Raw genomic sequence first — 15448 nt, 5'->3', positions numbered from 1 at the left:
TTGAGTAAGTTGAAGAATGCACGGATAAATATTATTTTAATATTGACTTATTTGAGTAGGAAATATATAATCATTTTGAATGCATGACTTTAATAATAGGCAATAAGAACACAAATATTTTATAATAAGAAGAAATCAAAACTGTTTAACATTCTTGTTTTTTTTTTTTTACTTTTCTTTCATACCTTATGTCACTGAAATCATTTTACTCTAAAACAGAAGAATAGGTGATTATATAAATATATAAAATTAAATACAGTAATTTTATTGAAAAAATATTTCGAATAATATATTTAACCTACAATTCTAACAATATTCATAAGCGGATTATAGTTTGCAAACTTATCATGTATTACTAGACAACAGGCAGTAGTTTTATCCTAAGAAGGTTTTTACTATTGCAAAAAGATTATGTTTATAAACATCTCGATGCAATCTCGTTATTCGAAAGAACACGTTTTATCTATTTTTTGAGCAATATTTCAAAGTCCGAGTATATGACAAACGGTATTCTTTGGTTATATTTTTGGAATGTTTGAAGGAAATCTATTAATCTCTTTTCCTCTCTCCTCAAGCTCCGCGCGCAGTATATGTAAAATTAATTTGCAGCCTTTAAGCTAACTGCACTCCCCACACCTATTGAATTTGAGTTCAAGCTCACCTTTAAGGCTACAAGATGTATCACATATATGTTATAGGTTTTGCTAGTTTTAAGCATGAATAACTTGATCTTCAATTCGTTTTACAGTTACCGTTGTGTAGCTCAAAGATCGGTGAAACCATTCTGCATAGTGTTTTACATGATTGTTGCTATTGAGCTGCACGCAAACCCGTTCGTGTGACCGAAGCATATCTGCAGTATTGAAATAGCATAAACAGCTGAAAAAATTATTAGAATATAAATATCAATATATTAATAACAATAGAATGTTCATTACATACCAATCACAAATATATAGAACACCATTCCCGTTTGTAAGCTGACTGCTTACGAGCAGAGAAAGATTGCGTATGCACAGAAAGTGTGCAGTTCCCTGCCCATCCAATACCAAAAGAAGATTAGCATACCTCGATCTCTTGTTTCTCGTTATCTGTAAAGGTGTGATGATTATTGGGGGGGGGGGGGGGATTTCATTAAAAATTTTAACTGTGGAGGTTGTTTGTTATGGAGTGGAAATATTAGCTTTAAGAAAATCTAAGCCTTTCAGTGATTTCACCCCTTTGTAGGATATATAGTTACAGTTAAAATTGTGTCATATACTTTTGTTGTAGAATATTTGGTTTGGTTTTTAATAGAGTATGTTTTGTAAGAATATTTGTTAGGAGTCCCCAACTATATACTTGATGATTCTTTATTACCCAAAGTAATTTTAAGATTTAGGTTTTTCAATTCTTTTTATGAGAGTTAAAATTAAGAATTAGTGATTTATGAAATGAACATATAATTTATGGATTTCTATATTTTTTTTATGAAAATACGTAGTTTACACTCTGCCATCCAGTAAAATTAACGTAGAGTGAACAAATGGTGGTATATAGCAGTGCTAATAGGGTGTGAATGTGTCCTTTACACATACACTAATATAAAAATTAAGATTTCTTCTTCCTATTGCCTGTCTGCCAATAAAGCATTGTAGGAATTATAATAGTTTTCAGTCATTTGAAGAAAATTTTGAATCGAACTTTTAGCTAGGGGAGACCGAGGAAAAACCGGGTGTTTCAAAGATTTTTCAGATTGTGATTTTACCTATTTAATTCGAAAATAGTGTTCTAATTTTTTATTATCAGTTAATTCGCGATATTGATTAGAGTTTAAGGGTTGAATTAAGGGAAATGGAAAAATTTATAATAGTTAGTTTTCATTAAATAGAAGCGTTCTTAAAAAATGGCCAAAGAAAACAGCGATTTTTTGTTTGCAAGAGAGATTGATTGGTACAGGTAGGAGAGCAGGTCAACCGTCAATAGGACCTGGCCAACCGTTTGGCTTCAGCTGTTTTGTCCTTTACACATCGCAGATCTCACAACTCTCAGCTCAACTCGCTAGCAAAAGAGTCCCGCAGATCTCGTCTCGCTTACGAGTTACGAAACATCTACCGGAAACGGCGAGAGTGGAGTGGACCATATGTGAAGGAACTTCGGGCGAATTTGATTGGTTTTTCGGTGCATGTCGTGCTATGTGCGTAGTGCAAGGTGCAAGCGAGAGCCGCATAAATATTTTAGGAATTGATGAAAGAGACAACTATAGCCATCTAGCGACCATATAGTCAAGTAAGGAAAATTTCTGCGCCATTGCCGCCACTGCGTAAAGTGCGTAAACAGATAAACGTAATTAAAAAAGCGACATGCCGTCCGCCGACATAAGACTAACCTAGCTAGCAAACGCGACCATAGTGAAAAAAAGAAAACATGGAGCAAGAGGTACGTAAATATTCTATGTAAAATCTTTCAATTTTTTACTTGCAATAAACACATGTAGTAAATGTTTAAACACTTGATAAATTGTGAAAGGATTTAAAAGCAAAAATTGATCAAGCTTGTCGCACCGCTGAGGAATTTACAAAGGTATATTATGAAAGCTTGGATAAACGAAGATATGTACGTAACAATATCAACCTGCTTTTAAAAACTTAAATAACAGCTATTATAAATAAGTTTACAATAATTCAAATTTTCTCTAGCTCATTTCTAGACTGTATTTGGATACAGCAGTTTTAATATGGAATGGGAATGGTATAGATGGAAAAGATAATATACAAAAATTTTGGATTGATTTACCATCATCCGACCATTCTATTACTACACTGGATGCCCAGCCAATTACAGGTTTGTAAATAGACAATAAACGATTTGTGTTTATTGAATAATACTTGATACTTTATTATCATTAACAGCCTGCGTGTATGTTGATTCTTAAATTGCATTAAAATATTAAGTATAATGTTTATTTTATAGGACCATCTGTAGCCAATCAGCTAACGTTTTTGGTGAAAGTTAGTGGACAAGTAAAATACCAAGACAAAGCAGCTAAGCCTTTTAACCAAAGCTTCTTAATCACAGCCATAGGTGATAAGTGGAAAATTGTGAGTGACTGCTTCAGGGCTCAAGAGGCACTGGAGGCAACAAGCTGATCTTTTTTCTATTATACCAATACATGTAATCCTTTAATATAAATATTACTGTAATATATACATATTTTCTACCATAGACACACAGTATAAAATATCTTATCTAAAGCCAATTCCATAGCCTGTGTGACCTTATCTGTGCTACAATTAAGGATCTTTTTGTTATATTAATCATATTAAACGATATAATTTGATAATTATTTTTATTTGTAGTTTTAATCTTATGTCAATGTATAAAGCAATATTAAAATTTTTGTTAATGAATCAGTATTTTGATCGATTCTTCAAATAATTAATTCTACTATATATAGTAAAAAGGACAAAATAAATACAACTTTAAATAAACATAAAATTACTATAATACATAAATGTCTTATAAAACATCGTTTTTTGGAGTTACTTCCAACAATACAATTTTAAACTAAAATGGCTGATAATAAAATTTCTTAGTATAATTATTTTCTCTGTTGAGCATAATTTATAATCAATAGAACATGAAGAATGGATTAGTTTATCACAGGTACAAATAATGCGTAGAGTTTGAAGACTGAAACAAAAATTACATCTGGATAAATCTAAAGTATATGTATACCGATTATTCGAATAAAATATATTGATCGCGCTATATAATACACAATATAGGCAGTGGTATAAGAGAAAGATGATTTATAAAATTCTATTGCATTCTCCTGCGTGTCAAGCACAGAGTTAAAAATAAATTTGAAAATATCAAAGATCTTTAAATAGTTGGTTAGTATGGGTTAAAATTTTTTAGCAGAATATACATAGTACAATTTAGTCGCTATCTCTTCTTCACTCTTATGAAGCATAGTTAAAAATAATGAATACTCGCTTCATATATATTCATCATAATGAAATTAACTTTAGACTAGCATCATTCTATAAAAAAATAGAAAGTTGATTAAACGTTTGATGATATTTTCAAATTCTTTTTTAAGTAAATGTGCATTGGAAGAGCATTTTCATATCTGTATTGACAGAATAAAGTATAAACAACAATACTCAAAAATTTGATTAATCACACCTGATTTGAGTTTTCTTGATGATTTACGTATGCGTACACTTATTACAGTAGCTGTTATACAACTCGTCCTATACAAATACAAAACCGCTATATTGTCCCACAGTACACATAAAATGGCTTAATAATAAAATTTTCATATTTATATTACCTAGTCTACATAGTTCTTGCATACAATGGCCTAAGCAGCATTCGTGAAGTGTATAAAAAATTACATGTAAAATGTGAAGTGATTTATGATAGGTAAGCGGCGCTTAAGGAAGAGTTTAAAATCTAAATATAATTTTTTTAATGGCTTTCCATTCGAATATAGTTTTCTTTACCACCCGTCTAACTTCGATTCAACTATACCAAAGCTACAGACGGCTTATTGGTAGTATTACTGTTATACTGATCACATTTACTATAGCCATGGTAGTAGTAGCAGTACATATCAGAGCATTGTATGTTCTCGTTGGTTTCATGATGAAATTCAATCAAATGTAAAATGAATACAATTTAAGGCCAGATTTTCAGGCCAATCATTGACGATGTATCATGAAAATCTCTGTCCTTGGCCCAGTACCATCTTTAATATAAATTGCATTTTACTTAACTAAATAATCTAAAGGAGTTGTCTTATGTATATGTATACTATACCGTGAGAGAAGTGAACTTTCGGAATACTTTATATTTTGTTCTATTAACTTTGGAAAAGCTTCTCTAGTAGTTCAATTTCGCAGTTGGGAAATCAATCTCGATCAAAAATATTCACATAATAATTCGATGATATCTTTTTTGTAAAATACGATCCTTATGATTAAAGTTTCACTCTTTTTCATAAAACGTACTAATTAATGACTTAGATATATGTATGTATATATATATATATATTTTTTTTTGCATAGACTATAATGTCTTTAATCCGAAGACTGCGATCGAACCTAAAGGTTAATATCTACTTGAAATGCCGATTTTGATTTGCCACCCACAAAACTTTACCTCTGCACTGTATTAACTACATCCTTTATCGTGTTCTGAACATCGCTCAATAGTCTTGTGTTCTCTGTAATATTACGCGTACCGGCTGCTCGTAACTGCCTAGCCTGTAGTTCAAGTCGGCTAAGCAAGTCACGAAACTGAAATCTTGCATGAGGCGCTATTGCCGTGTCAGTTAAATTAATACACATACCGTGCAGCAATCCTACCTTGTCGGATAGTTGAAGCCAACTGGCCATTACAATGGTCGGACTGCCCTTAAGGTTTACTATACTGTTTTCGATCACATTGGAAATTTCCATTACACTATGCTTTACTCCTTTTGATTCAGTAGCTTGTTTGTTGGCTTCCTCATCCGTTTGCGAAGAGGACTTATTGCAATTAGGGGTAGCGTATATAGAGGGAGTGAAATGCTTGCCAGAAGTTACCAGTGGTTTTAAGGGCTTGGCTGGTACTAAAGGCTTTTCGATATCCGTTGAAGAAGCTGGAGGCCATATTCTCATATCGCCCTTGCTAGTCGTAGTTAAATTGCGATTTGATGATCCACTCTGATCCTCTGGGGAATCATCAACAGGAAGAACATCGATGTTGTCCTGCTTAACTACACCCTTCACACTTAATTTTGGACTTAAGGGCTGAGGATCGCAGGATACTTCCTTGTTCTCCCACAGTTTCTTAAGACTACTAATGCTGCCAGTGCTTCTTCGTTTATCATCCGCTTGATCGTCTGTACCAGATTCCGAGGTTTCACCGACATTATTGCCTCCCGTATCTTCCACTCTTTTCTTTTCTTCCACAATTTTATCCTTATCCGTATTATCCGTTTTATCAACTTTCCGCAATCTTGCTTTGAAATCAATTATTTGACTATCTGCATTGTCCTCCCTCTGCGGATTCGTTCTTTTATCTACTTTTTTCAGCTTGAATCCCATGTTACCGGTATTTGAAAGACCTTCTGTGACTGGCGACACCTGAGTTTCTTTTTGACTTCCGTATTTTTCGGGTACGTTCAAGTTTGTAGATTGCTCCGTAGTGGCAATCGGTAAATCATTTGTCTTCAAAGTTGTCGAAATGGCGTATTCATTTTGAACCATGTGTTTGCTAGAATCCATACTAAAACTTGCACATAATTCCGAAAGCAACTGAGAAGCAGGATCGAGTGGCACACTAGGTGTACTGTTAGTATTACCAGACTTTTTCAGAGTTCCACCGTACTTGAGCTCCGCACTTTGTTTAATTTCGTTGATTAACTTCAACTCCAACATCTCCTTCATTCCTGGCTTAGAATTATAGTAATCACTGGTCGATTCTGTAAAGAGTGGTGGTGGAGGCGGTGGCGGTGGTGGCGGTTCTTCCGGTGGAAAACTATACTCGCCATGTTCTTCCATTCTGCCTCTCTTTTCCTTTGCTTTATGGGACGGCTTTCTATCGTCCGCAGATTTATTGGCATGCCCATCGTTAGATGTGTCTCTACGTCGCAAATTAACCCCAAATCTGGAGCTAGCTTCCTTTACTGAGGGTTCAGCTGTTTTTACGTCACTCGTTCGTTCATCTTGCTCATCATTTGACTCCTCCTTGCTCCTACGATCAGGTTTCGCCTTTCTAACACTGATGGGTGAGCTTTTCAAGTGAGTAGCCTCATTGGCGGAGGAAGGTACGGATGGCGGTAATAAATCGCAATGTTCCACCGGTGCGAAGATCTCGTCGGGCGGTGGTGGTAGATCTACCGGTGGTGGAGGGAATTCTAAGTCAGCGAGAGTCGGTTGAACAGATCTCGATGGACTACCCGTTCGGAAACTTGAATTGCATGGCGCACGGAAAGTTCTTAAACCAATATTGTCAGGATTGTTTTTTCTAATAGCTATTGACCGACTTCGTGGCGAGTTTGGCGGTTGATAAGTATTCACAACACCGCTGGACGAATTGCTACGTGTCATTTGTGGCTGATTACGTATATTATTCTGGCGAGGAGAAAGGGAGCGATGCTGCGGCAGCAGATCGCTATTGGCCGAAACCTCGCTTTGTTCCATGGCAGCTGATAGTGGTGACGTCGCAGCTAGGTTTTCTTGATTTGATGGCAGTCCACTTTGTCGCAGCGACTCCAAATAGGCTCCGATCCTGGCACCCTTTGGTAAAGTGCCGTAACGGTTAATGGCCCTTTTAACATTTTGCACCTCTAGTGCACCCACGTGTACCAGCTGAAAAAAATAATGTCATAAGTATGGAATTAAAAAAGCGTTCAAGTGAACAATTCAAGCAGTGCTAGATGCATTTACCATTTAAGGTAAGAGATTATGTGATCAACGCTTCTCGAGAGAAAGCAATAAAAAAAAAATATGAACATATACTATTATTGTTCTGCAGTTTAGCGATTTCGCTATACGGCGATTATGCATTTTTAAGCCCCATCCCACACAACGCAAGAAGATTGTACCTTCTGAGGCAGTACTTCCTTAGATGGATAAGGTCGCGTTTTAATTTGTTTCTGATTGGATGGTAAGTTGGATACAGGCTCTGGCGAAGTTGAGGGCTGAGACACGAAAGTAGGCTCTGCTGTTCCCTGAGACCCATCTCCATCGTCGTCCAAATCGCAACATCCTGTAGTAATTGATTGTGTAGCCATTGTCACAAGATCTCGTGTGATACCTGATTCGCCATTTAATAAAGAAAGTGTGCTGTATACAATCTATAGCTAAAGTATGCTTTGTTGCTATAAAGCATATAGAGAATAGTCTTTGTGAAATTGGCAATCGATTATCAACTGCGTTTCTTTCCTCTTTCTTGCGCACGCCTATTTTTAATATTAACCCAAGAGTCATTCTCCTTAAGACACTATAATTACTTGTTTCACGCTTGTATAAATCTCTGTCTATGGAACATCGTCGACAAATCCTGCTTCGCTTCGGCTAATTCGCGCACTATATGTATAAAAAATATCAATTGGCATTCCTAAATTAACGTGCATATCCAGAACTTGTTCATAATAAATGTTTTTAATAATTATAAGCTCCAGTAAACTCACATAACACTGCTTGAACATGTTTTCAAATTTTGTGGCAAGATGCAATTTTGTAGAGAATAAAGTAAGAAAATTATCTACAAAAAATGTTGGCCGTTGCAAGCAGTATTTTAATAAATTACAGTTTAGTAGTGTGTGTATATTTGTGTAATGAAAATAGCAATAACTCTTTACAAACTTAATAAGATTCATTGACCTTCAATGTGATTAAAGAGCATTTATGATTAAATAAGTTTCATGCACTTATATAAAAATTATTTAACTAATTTGACATTACTGTCAATTCGAAAAGTACGGGTCGCGCAAAATAATTAAAAACAATTATAGACTAGTTGTAAAATTTCTCGTAAGAAACTGATAATCACAAAATACACTATTGCAATAAAATAAGCATTGAAGACTATTGCGTATCATATACAACGCCTAGTATAGTACAATTATGGGAGTCAGGTGATAGAACTGGCTTAAGGAGAATGACTCGCATTCACGAAAGCTATTCACTGTAAAGAATGCACATAACTAAAGTTAATGGTAAATAAACACGGAGTAAAACGGAAAGAAATAAATGTACAAAGCGATACGTGCAGACGTCATTACACTTGATCAATATTGTGAAATACCTTCAAAAATCTTATCAATACCATTTAGATCGGTGCCATCGTCAATTGTCATGGTGCTCACTTCTGCATTTTGCTGATCTTGTTCCTGGTAGGCAGAATCGCGGAAAGAGCTGCACGATGAGAGCAAACTAAAACATTTGAGATATATCGCAGGTGTGTTTATCATTATTATTATTGTTATTTAATCTAAAAACTTATTTTTCAACTGATTAGTGGCAATTCAGAAAATAATCAGAATTCTACCTTGTTCGTTTTGGAGGTGCCGGTGCTTGTTTTCCTTTTTTATTCGTTGAGCGACGCATTTGCACAATATTGCTATTACTTTTACTGGAAAGTCCACCCATAAATGTACTTAGTTTTGTAACCGCGTTTGAATTATCCGCAAATATAGATTTTTGTTCTGCAAGTGTTTAAAATTTTGCATCGTTACATAGCTCTCATTGTTTTTGCTAAACATAATGTAATACCTGAGGCTGATAATTGATCGGAAACGAGAACAAGCCCATGAATATTTCCTGTACTGCCCGTTTGTGATTTTTTATAAGAAAGTAATGGAATTTCTCCACCACATTGCAGTTGTTTTTCAACTTCTAAAATATCAAGCCAATATTTGAAAAATGACAATTTCTATCGATATCGAGAAAAAAAAGGATAGACAAAAAATTGGGTGATAGTATTAAAAAAAAAATTACCCTCGGTTATGCTAGATTCTTGAAACATATTTTCAAGGGAATGATGAATTTCTTTAAATGTCGGCCGATCCAAAGCCGACCATTGCCAACATTGTCGCATTAATTCATAGACTTTTGGCGGACATCCAGGAGGACACTCCATTCGGTATCCTTTTTCCAACATATGATAAACGTCCGTTAAATCTACTCCAGGATATGGTGACATTCCATAGGTAGCGATTTCCCATAATAATATTCCAAATGCCCATACATCGGACTATTTCAGAAATAAATAATAATAATTAATATTTGTCACTCTTTACGCTGCTGCAGCATTTGAAATATAATAAAAACCTTTGTCGAAAATTTGTTATAAGCTAATCCTTCCGGAGCTGTCCATTTGATAGGAAATTTGGCACCAGCATGGGCCGTATATGTATCATCTCTCATTAATCTAGCTAAACCAAAATCTGCTACTTTCACCAAATGATTCTCCCCCACCAAACAATTTCTTGCAGCTAGATCCCTATAATTTAGTAAATATAGCTTTAGACAAATACATTTATTTAAGTGAATATTTCATTCACATCAAAAGAATTATGTCTACCTATGGATGAAGTTTCGACTTTCCAAGTAACTCATGCCACTCGCAATTTGAGTCGCCATATGCATAAGAACCACTGCATTGATTTGATGTTTGTTCTCATTACGTAAATAGTCTAATAGATTTCCTTTACTCATAAATTCAGTAATAATATAAAACGGTGGTTCACGCGTGCAGACACCTAGCAATTGCACTAAGTTTCTGTGTTTCATCTCCTTCATAATAGCCGCTTCTTCTAAAAAGTCCTTGAGAGCCATTGTATCTTCCTGTTGAAAATAGAGCAAAGTAAGTAATCTCCATTCTTTGAGTATTTCTAATATTTAGTAGAGGGATGCTTGCCTTTAGCGTTTTTACCGCTACTGTCATATTATACCTCTTCCAAACTGCTTCATACACATCACCGTATTGTCCACCACCTAATTTATGCCTCATAACTATATCCGTTCTATTAATTTCCCATTCATCTGGTTCTGAAAATTAAATATTTATATTTTCACATGGTAAACGATGCCCGCTTAGCTTTATTATAAGATTTAAAGAATTGAAAAAACAAAAGATATTTTACCACTAAGTGGAAATACAGTAGGTTTATTATGCTTTGGTGCAGGATATAAAAGTTGCGTTATTAGTCCGTCTGCGTTCATCGAATGATGATGCACTAATTCTGCTAATGTATTAAACTTGCTCTCTGTTGTTACAAACATCTAAAAAAATATGGTATATTTTGATAACAACAATTCTATACATATTGTCGATTTATTCATTTCATTTCATTTCTTTTTTATTTACCTTGCCCTCTGTATCTTCGTTAATTCTATAATGATAAACTCTTCCCTCATATCTTAAAGAAATACTTCGTTGACCAGGACTACTTTCTGATTCACGGACAAGAAAGCTTCCATTTATGCCTGAACTAAGTAAATACTCAGCTGCATTCCTTGATATTTTTCCATGATACCATGAATGCTTTTCTAAAGAATTTACAGGAGTCACATAATTCGATGGGACCCAGCCAACCTGGCCAGCACTTGAATGAGCTTCGCACCATTCTCCACTCTTATTATAGCCGAGTATACGAACTTGTTCGCCTAATGAAAATGTTTTTTCAGTTTTCTTTTCTAACTCTCTAGGACTAAAATATAAACAGTATAATATAAAATTATCACCTTTCTTCAAACTTAATTGATTTTCTCCACCAGCTTGAAAATCGTAAAGAGCTACAAATAATTGAGGATCATCTTCTTCTTGTGCTAATAAGTTTTCCTTGCTGGTCCATCTAGATAACAAGTTATTTTTTTATAATTCAATATCAAAAGAGTAATGACATTATTAATTATATGCAGGCTACTTAATTTTAACTTTGACAGAAAATTGAGTTGAAATCTAAGGCTAATTTATCTAAACATTTTACATAAAAACTTGTTTAACTCAAGAGGAGACATAAAATGTTACCATTAATTTGATCTTGGGAAGCATTAACAAGATCAATTCATCACCTTTAATTTTTTTAATGGAACGATATATTTTTTATTTCACATTCTGTAACTGATTTATAAAAAAATTTGAAAACTATACATAATATGTATCTTATATGAGATATAAGTACTTAACACACTAGATTGCCCAAAGATATCGTTTTGACTGCTTTTTAATTTTAGTTAGAAAAAAAAGTAAGTTTATAATAATAGAATTTCTTAGGATTTTAAGACTTTTTATACATGATCATGTATAAAAAGTTTTAAAATCCTAAGAAATTCTATTATTATAAACTTACTTTTTTTTCTAACTGAAATTATAAAGCAGTCAAAATGACTTCATGCAATCTAGTATTAAATTTATCCATAGGTGTACTTATTACAATATTAGCCCTAATCATTCTATATATAATTATAAGTTCATGCATGTAAAAAAATTTCAAATTAGAATATCCCAAAAATATTTTTATAAATTAGCATATTTTTAAAGTGTTTTGAACAGCTCTTGAAATCAGGTACAAGAAAAAGTATTAAAAATTTTGTTAATCAAATTGAAAAAATTAAGAGGACATTGAGCTGACCTTGACAAACCCAAAAAAGGTAAAATAAAATACACCATTTCATAATCCTCTTCAGCTAAACAAATCTTATCCAAAAAAATGTTATCAACCATGATCAGATTTCTAGAAATTTTAAAACCTATATGAAATGAAACATTATATAATGTTATGACAGATATGTATTTACGTCTGTTCCAATCTCATTAAAAGCCTGGATAAATCATTCACAAAATAGTAACATTTCTCTGGATCATAGCTCAATTTCAAGTTCTGTGTATAAATTTGACGATTTTATGAACAGTTTTCAGTGATGTTGGAGCAAATCTTTTATTTGAACAATAAAATAACAAACATAAGGTTTAACCTATTAGCAGCTTCAAGAAGACCAGCAGATGAAACACCTAAATGTTGTTGCAGGCTTGCTTGCTGTGATAAAGATTGGACGCTTGATCCACTAGGAGGATCGCCTTCTGGAAGGGCTGGTATATGAGGTAGTGGTCTACTTTGTAAGAGCGCTTCTGTAAAAAACCAAATTGTATGCATAACATTTGCATTTGTCAACTGAAGAAGATTCTGCTTATAGAAGCCTTAATAAGATACAAGAGAAAATGATGCTTGAAATGATATTATATAAGTTATAAGTGGTAAGGTCATTGAATTAAATGGCTATTATTTAACATGAAATAGGCTTTTTATCATTAATATTAATTATATTTAAACAGCATTTTATAAATGAATCTTCAGGAAATCTAGAGAGCAAAATAATTTTGCTTTGAAATTAGAATAAGATACTTAGTAATTAATAAAGAATACAGTCATGATTGAATTTTAAAGGTAATATGGGAAGGGAGAAAGGAAAATTTGTAAATGGGAGTAATACAAGAGGAAGGTAAATAAAAGAGAGGGATATGTGCATATATATGTGTATATATGTGGTAAGAAAAGTGTGAATGTGCAATAGATAGATGAAGCTGGAGATAAAAGAATTTAATAACAAGTAATGGAGCCTACCACTGTGCTCTGTAAAAATATTGGATCCTATTATGCGTGACTCCTTGAGGTTCCTCGGTTGCTTTCTCGTTTGTCGCACGGTGGCCCCGGCAGGAATTACTCTGTCTTTAGTCTGTTGAGCACCCATAGTTCTTCAATTACCATGCCCTTATATATTACCCCGGCTACAGATATGCCGAGGATAGGTGCTTCGCACATTCACTTCCGGCACCTCGTTTCTATCTTACATTATTTCTTTTATTAAAATAAAACGCGGGCCTTCTTGAAATTATAGATCACCGCGACAGACCCTATTCACATTTTTACATGTCAATTACACTCGCTATTCTCGCCATATTTGACAGCTTTGACGTCGATTATTTAGTTTGTCGGTGCATTGCTATGGGGCAGCACGACGTTGCTTGGTGTTCCAGCCGTTCCAGGGTTGGTTCGTTATTGGTTGGTTGATTAGGTTTTGCTGTTATTTGGGGGGGGGGGGGGAGAAGTATTAGTTATCTTTTTATCCGCAGGAGAAAGCGCTATGTTTTCCAACTATCAACTATTTCCACTTTCCAGGCCAGGTAGCTGATGGGTGCGTTCGACATTTGGCGTTGTAATGCAGCAAAGTCACGTTCACCAAACAAAGGTCCGTTTAACATAATAGAGTAATTAGGTGCGTAACTATCTTATTTTGCAATATAATTGAAAAGTTTGAAGTTTCAATGACAAGAACCTCGCGTTAACTGGATGTACCTTATGGCCGTTTCATGTGTCAACTGCATTTACGGAAACCTTAACCTTAAAATCTACAGTGTATGTCACACGGACTATTAGGGACCGTGCGTGTATATCAACACGACCATGAAATAAGAATGCAAGGATGCATCATGATGCATCGTTCACATGCATACTGCTATCAGCGCTATCTATCGTAAATTTGTGTTATTTTTAGAGACTCTACTTTTCGTCTACATATACATCGTATATGTATACATTACAGGCTACAGCTACACATTATTTACTTCAGCATTGTTATAATGTTAGTGTACACCGTGCTTACAGGTTTTCGGAGCCCTTCAAGTCGAGTGACATGTATGTATGAATGATCATTTGCATAGGTCCACATTCCATACTAAGCGTTTATGAAGAAGTTTCCGCAAAAAAAATTTCCTATATACGCTAAAAACGGAATGAATGCTTTTTAACAAACATGCAAAAACACATGTGTAAATGATGTGTTTAGTCAGTGTGTGACCCTATCTTTATAGTGATTAACTGCAATGCCGAAATGGGCGCATGCATTTAGCTCAGACAACAGGCTGAATGTAACGGTGGCTAATCCCGGATTCAAGCATGGCTCAAAGTGGCTCTACATATAGTTCAGGTGACAGGGACTGTACTGTTTTTATCTTAATTATGTTTGAATCCGAGATGATGAGACACCGGGGTATTGACGTTCATCCGCGTATTACAATTTGGTATATGACTAAGTACCCCGAGAGAGAGAGTTTTCTCTCTCTCTCTCTCTCTCTGTCTCTCTCTCCACTTATTGGTAAGGGTCCCCCCTTTTACCAACCCCCAAAATGCTTAATTTACCACTTAGAACTGTTAACTTTGCTATGTATTAACATATATATTTTCGAAAAAATTAGTAATCTTACATGGCAAAAGAAGCATTTTGAGAACTGGTGAAAGAGACCCTAAATGTCTTATTTGACAAATTTTAAAAATGAATTAAATTTACAATTCGCAATTTTTACCAAAAAGATAAGCTTTATTAATACATGAAAAAAACTAGTTCTAGAATACGCGATATGATGTGGTTAATCATTCAGCGTTTTTTCAATTAAACGTGTAATTTATTATATCGAATATTCTTTTTAGTTTTTAAGGGCGGAATTATACGGCGTGTGGAGCGACACACTCCGCGCACGTTGGCTAGTGAAAGGAACATAAAGCGAGTAACAGTCGAAACGCATTTTAACCACTATTTATCGCCCACTAACTGCGTCACTCCACACGCCGTGTATTTTCACTAATTGCACTTTAAGAAGGTGTTTATATACGATTAACGCACAGATTCACAAAGGTCCCTTTCTACTTCAAGACTCCCTTAAAATCTATAGTCTGTATAAAAATACATCTTGTACCATATTTTAACCTTTAGAGGTCTAGAAAAGTTGAAAATAGACGGTAACAAAAAGGATCTTTAAACAGACATATCTAAGACTTATTGAGCATTTACGGATAATTCTGAATAGCTATTTTGCTACCAAATTAAACGGTCCTCTAAAGGTTAAGGGTGCCAGCCGCCAACCAGCCCCTTAATATACCCCAGAGTCCCCTGCCGGATGTATTTCAAAT

General features: G+C 34.5%; 2 protein-coding genes across 5 annotated transcripts; one reads left to right on the top strand and one right to left on the bottom strand.

The window, feature by feature from the left end:
- The first annotated feature begins 2028 nt into the window (after window positions 1-2028).
- On the top strand, window positions 2029-3325 carry Nxt1 (NTF2-related export protein 1). The gene is made up of 4 exons (XM_066736258.1): window positions 2029-2418; window positions 2509-2595; window positions 2679-2823; window positions 2953-3325. Exons 1-4 carry the CDS (start codon window positions 2407-2409, stop codon window positions 3126-3128), a joined length of 420 nt encoding a protein of 139 aa, XP_066592355.1. The 5' UTR covers window positions 2029-2406; the 3' UTR covers window positions 3129-3325.
- A 212-nt stretch (window positions 3326-3537) lies between these two features.
- On the bottom strand, window positions 3538-13469 carry Abl (tyrosine-protein kinase Abl). 4 transcript variants are annotated; one of them, XM_066736254.1, is made up of 14 exons: window positions 13106-13469; window positions 12459-12612; window positions 11226-11335; window positions 10849-11147; window positions 10625-10763; window positions 10399-10529; window positions 10063-10325; window positions 9810-9981; window positions 9477-9732; window positions 9252-9374; window positions 9028-9184; window positions 8785-8912; window positions 7580-7791; window positions 3538-7343 (listed from the first exon to the last, which is right to left on the bottom strand). In XM_066736254.1, the coding sequence occupies exons 1-14, from the start codon at window positions 13230-13232 to the stop codon at window positions 5145-5147; spliced, it is 4470 nt and encodes a 1489-aa protein (XP_066592351.1). In that variant the 5' UTR covers window positions 13233-13469; the 3' UTR covers window positions 3538-5144. The 4 variants fall into 4 exon arrangements, with proteins under 4 accessions (XP_066592351.1, XP_066592353.1, XP_066592352.1 ...); XM_066736256.1 differs by having other exon boundaries at window positions 7580-7743; XM_066736255.1 differs by having other exon boundaries at window positions 8806-8912.
- Between the last annotated feature and the right edge of the window lie 1979 nt (window positions 13470-15448).

Source organism: Prorops nasuta, unplaced genomic scaffold (genome assembly GCF_024137725.1).
Source record: "Prorops nasuta isolate Cenicafe-Biocafe unplaced genomic scaffold, Cenicafe_Pnas_1.2 PNAS00015, whole genome shotgun sequence".
NCBI lineage: Eukaryota > Metazoa > Arthropoda > Insecta > Hymenoptera > Bethylidae > Prorops > Prorops nasuta.
The sequence above is the reverse complement of the archived record's forward strand: the minus strand, read 5'-3'. Positions and strand labels throughout refer to the sequence as shown.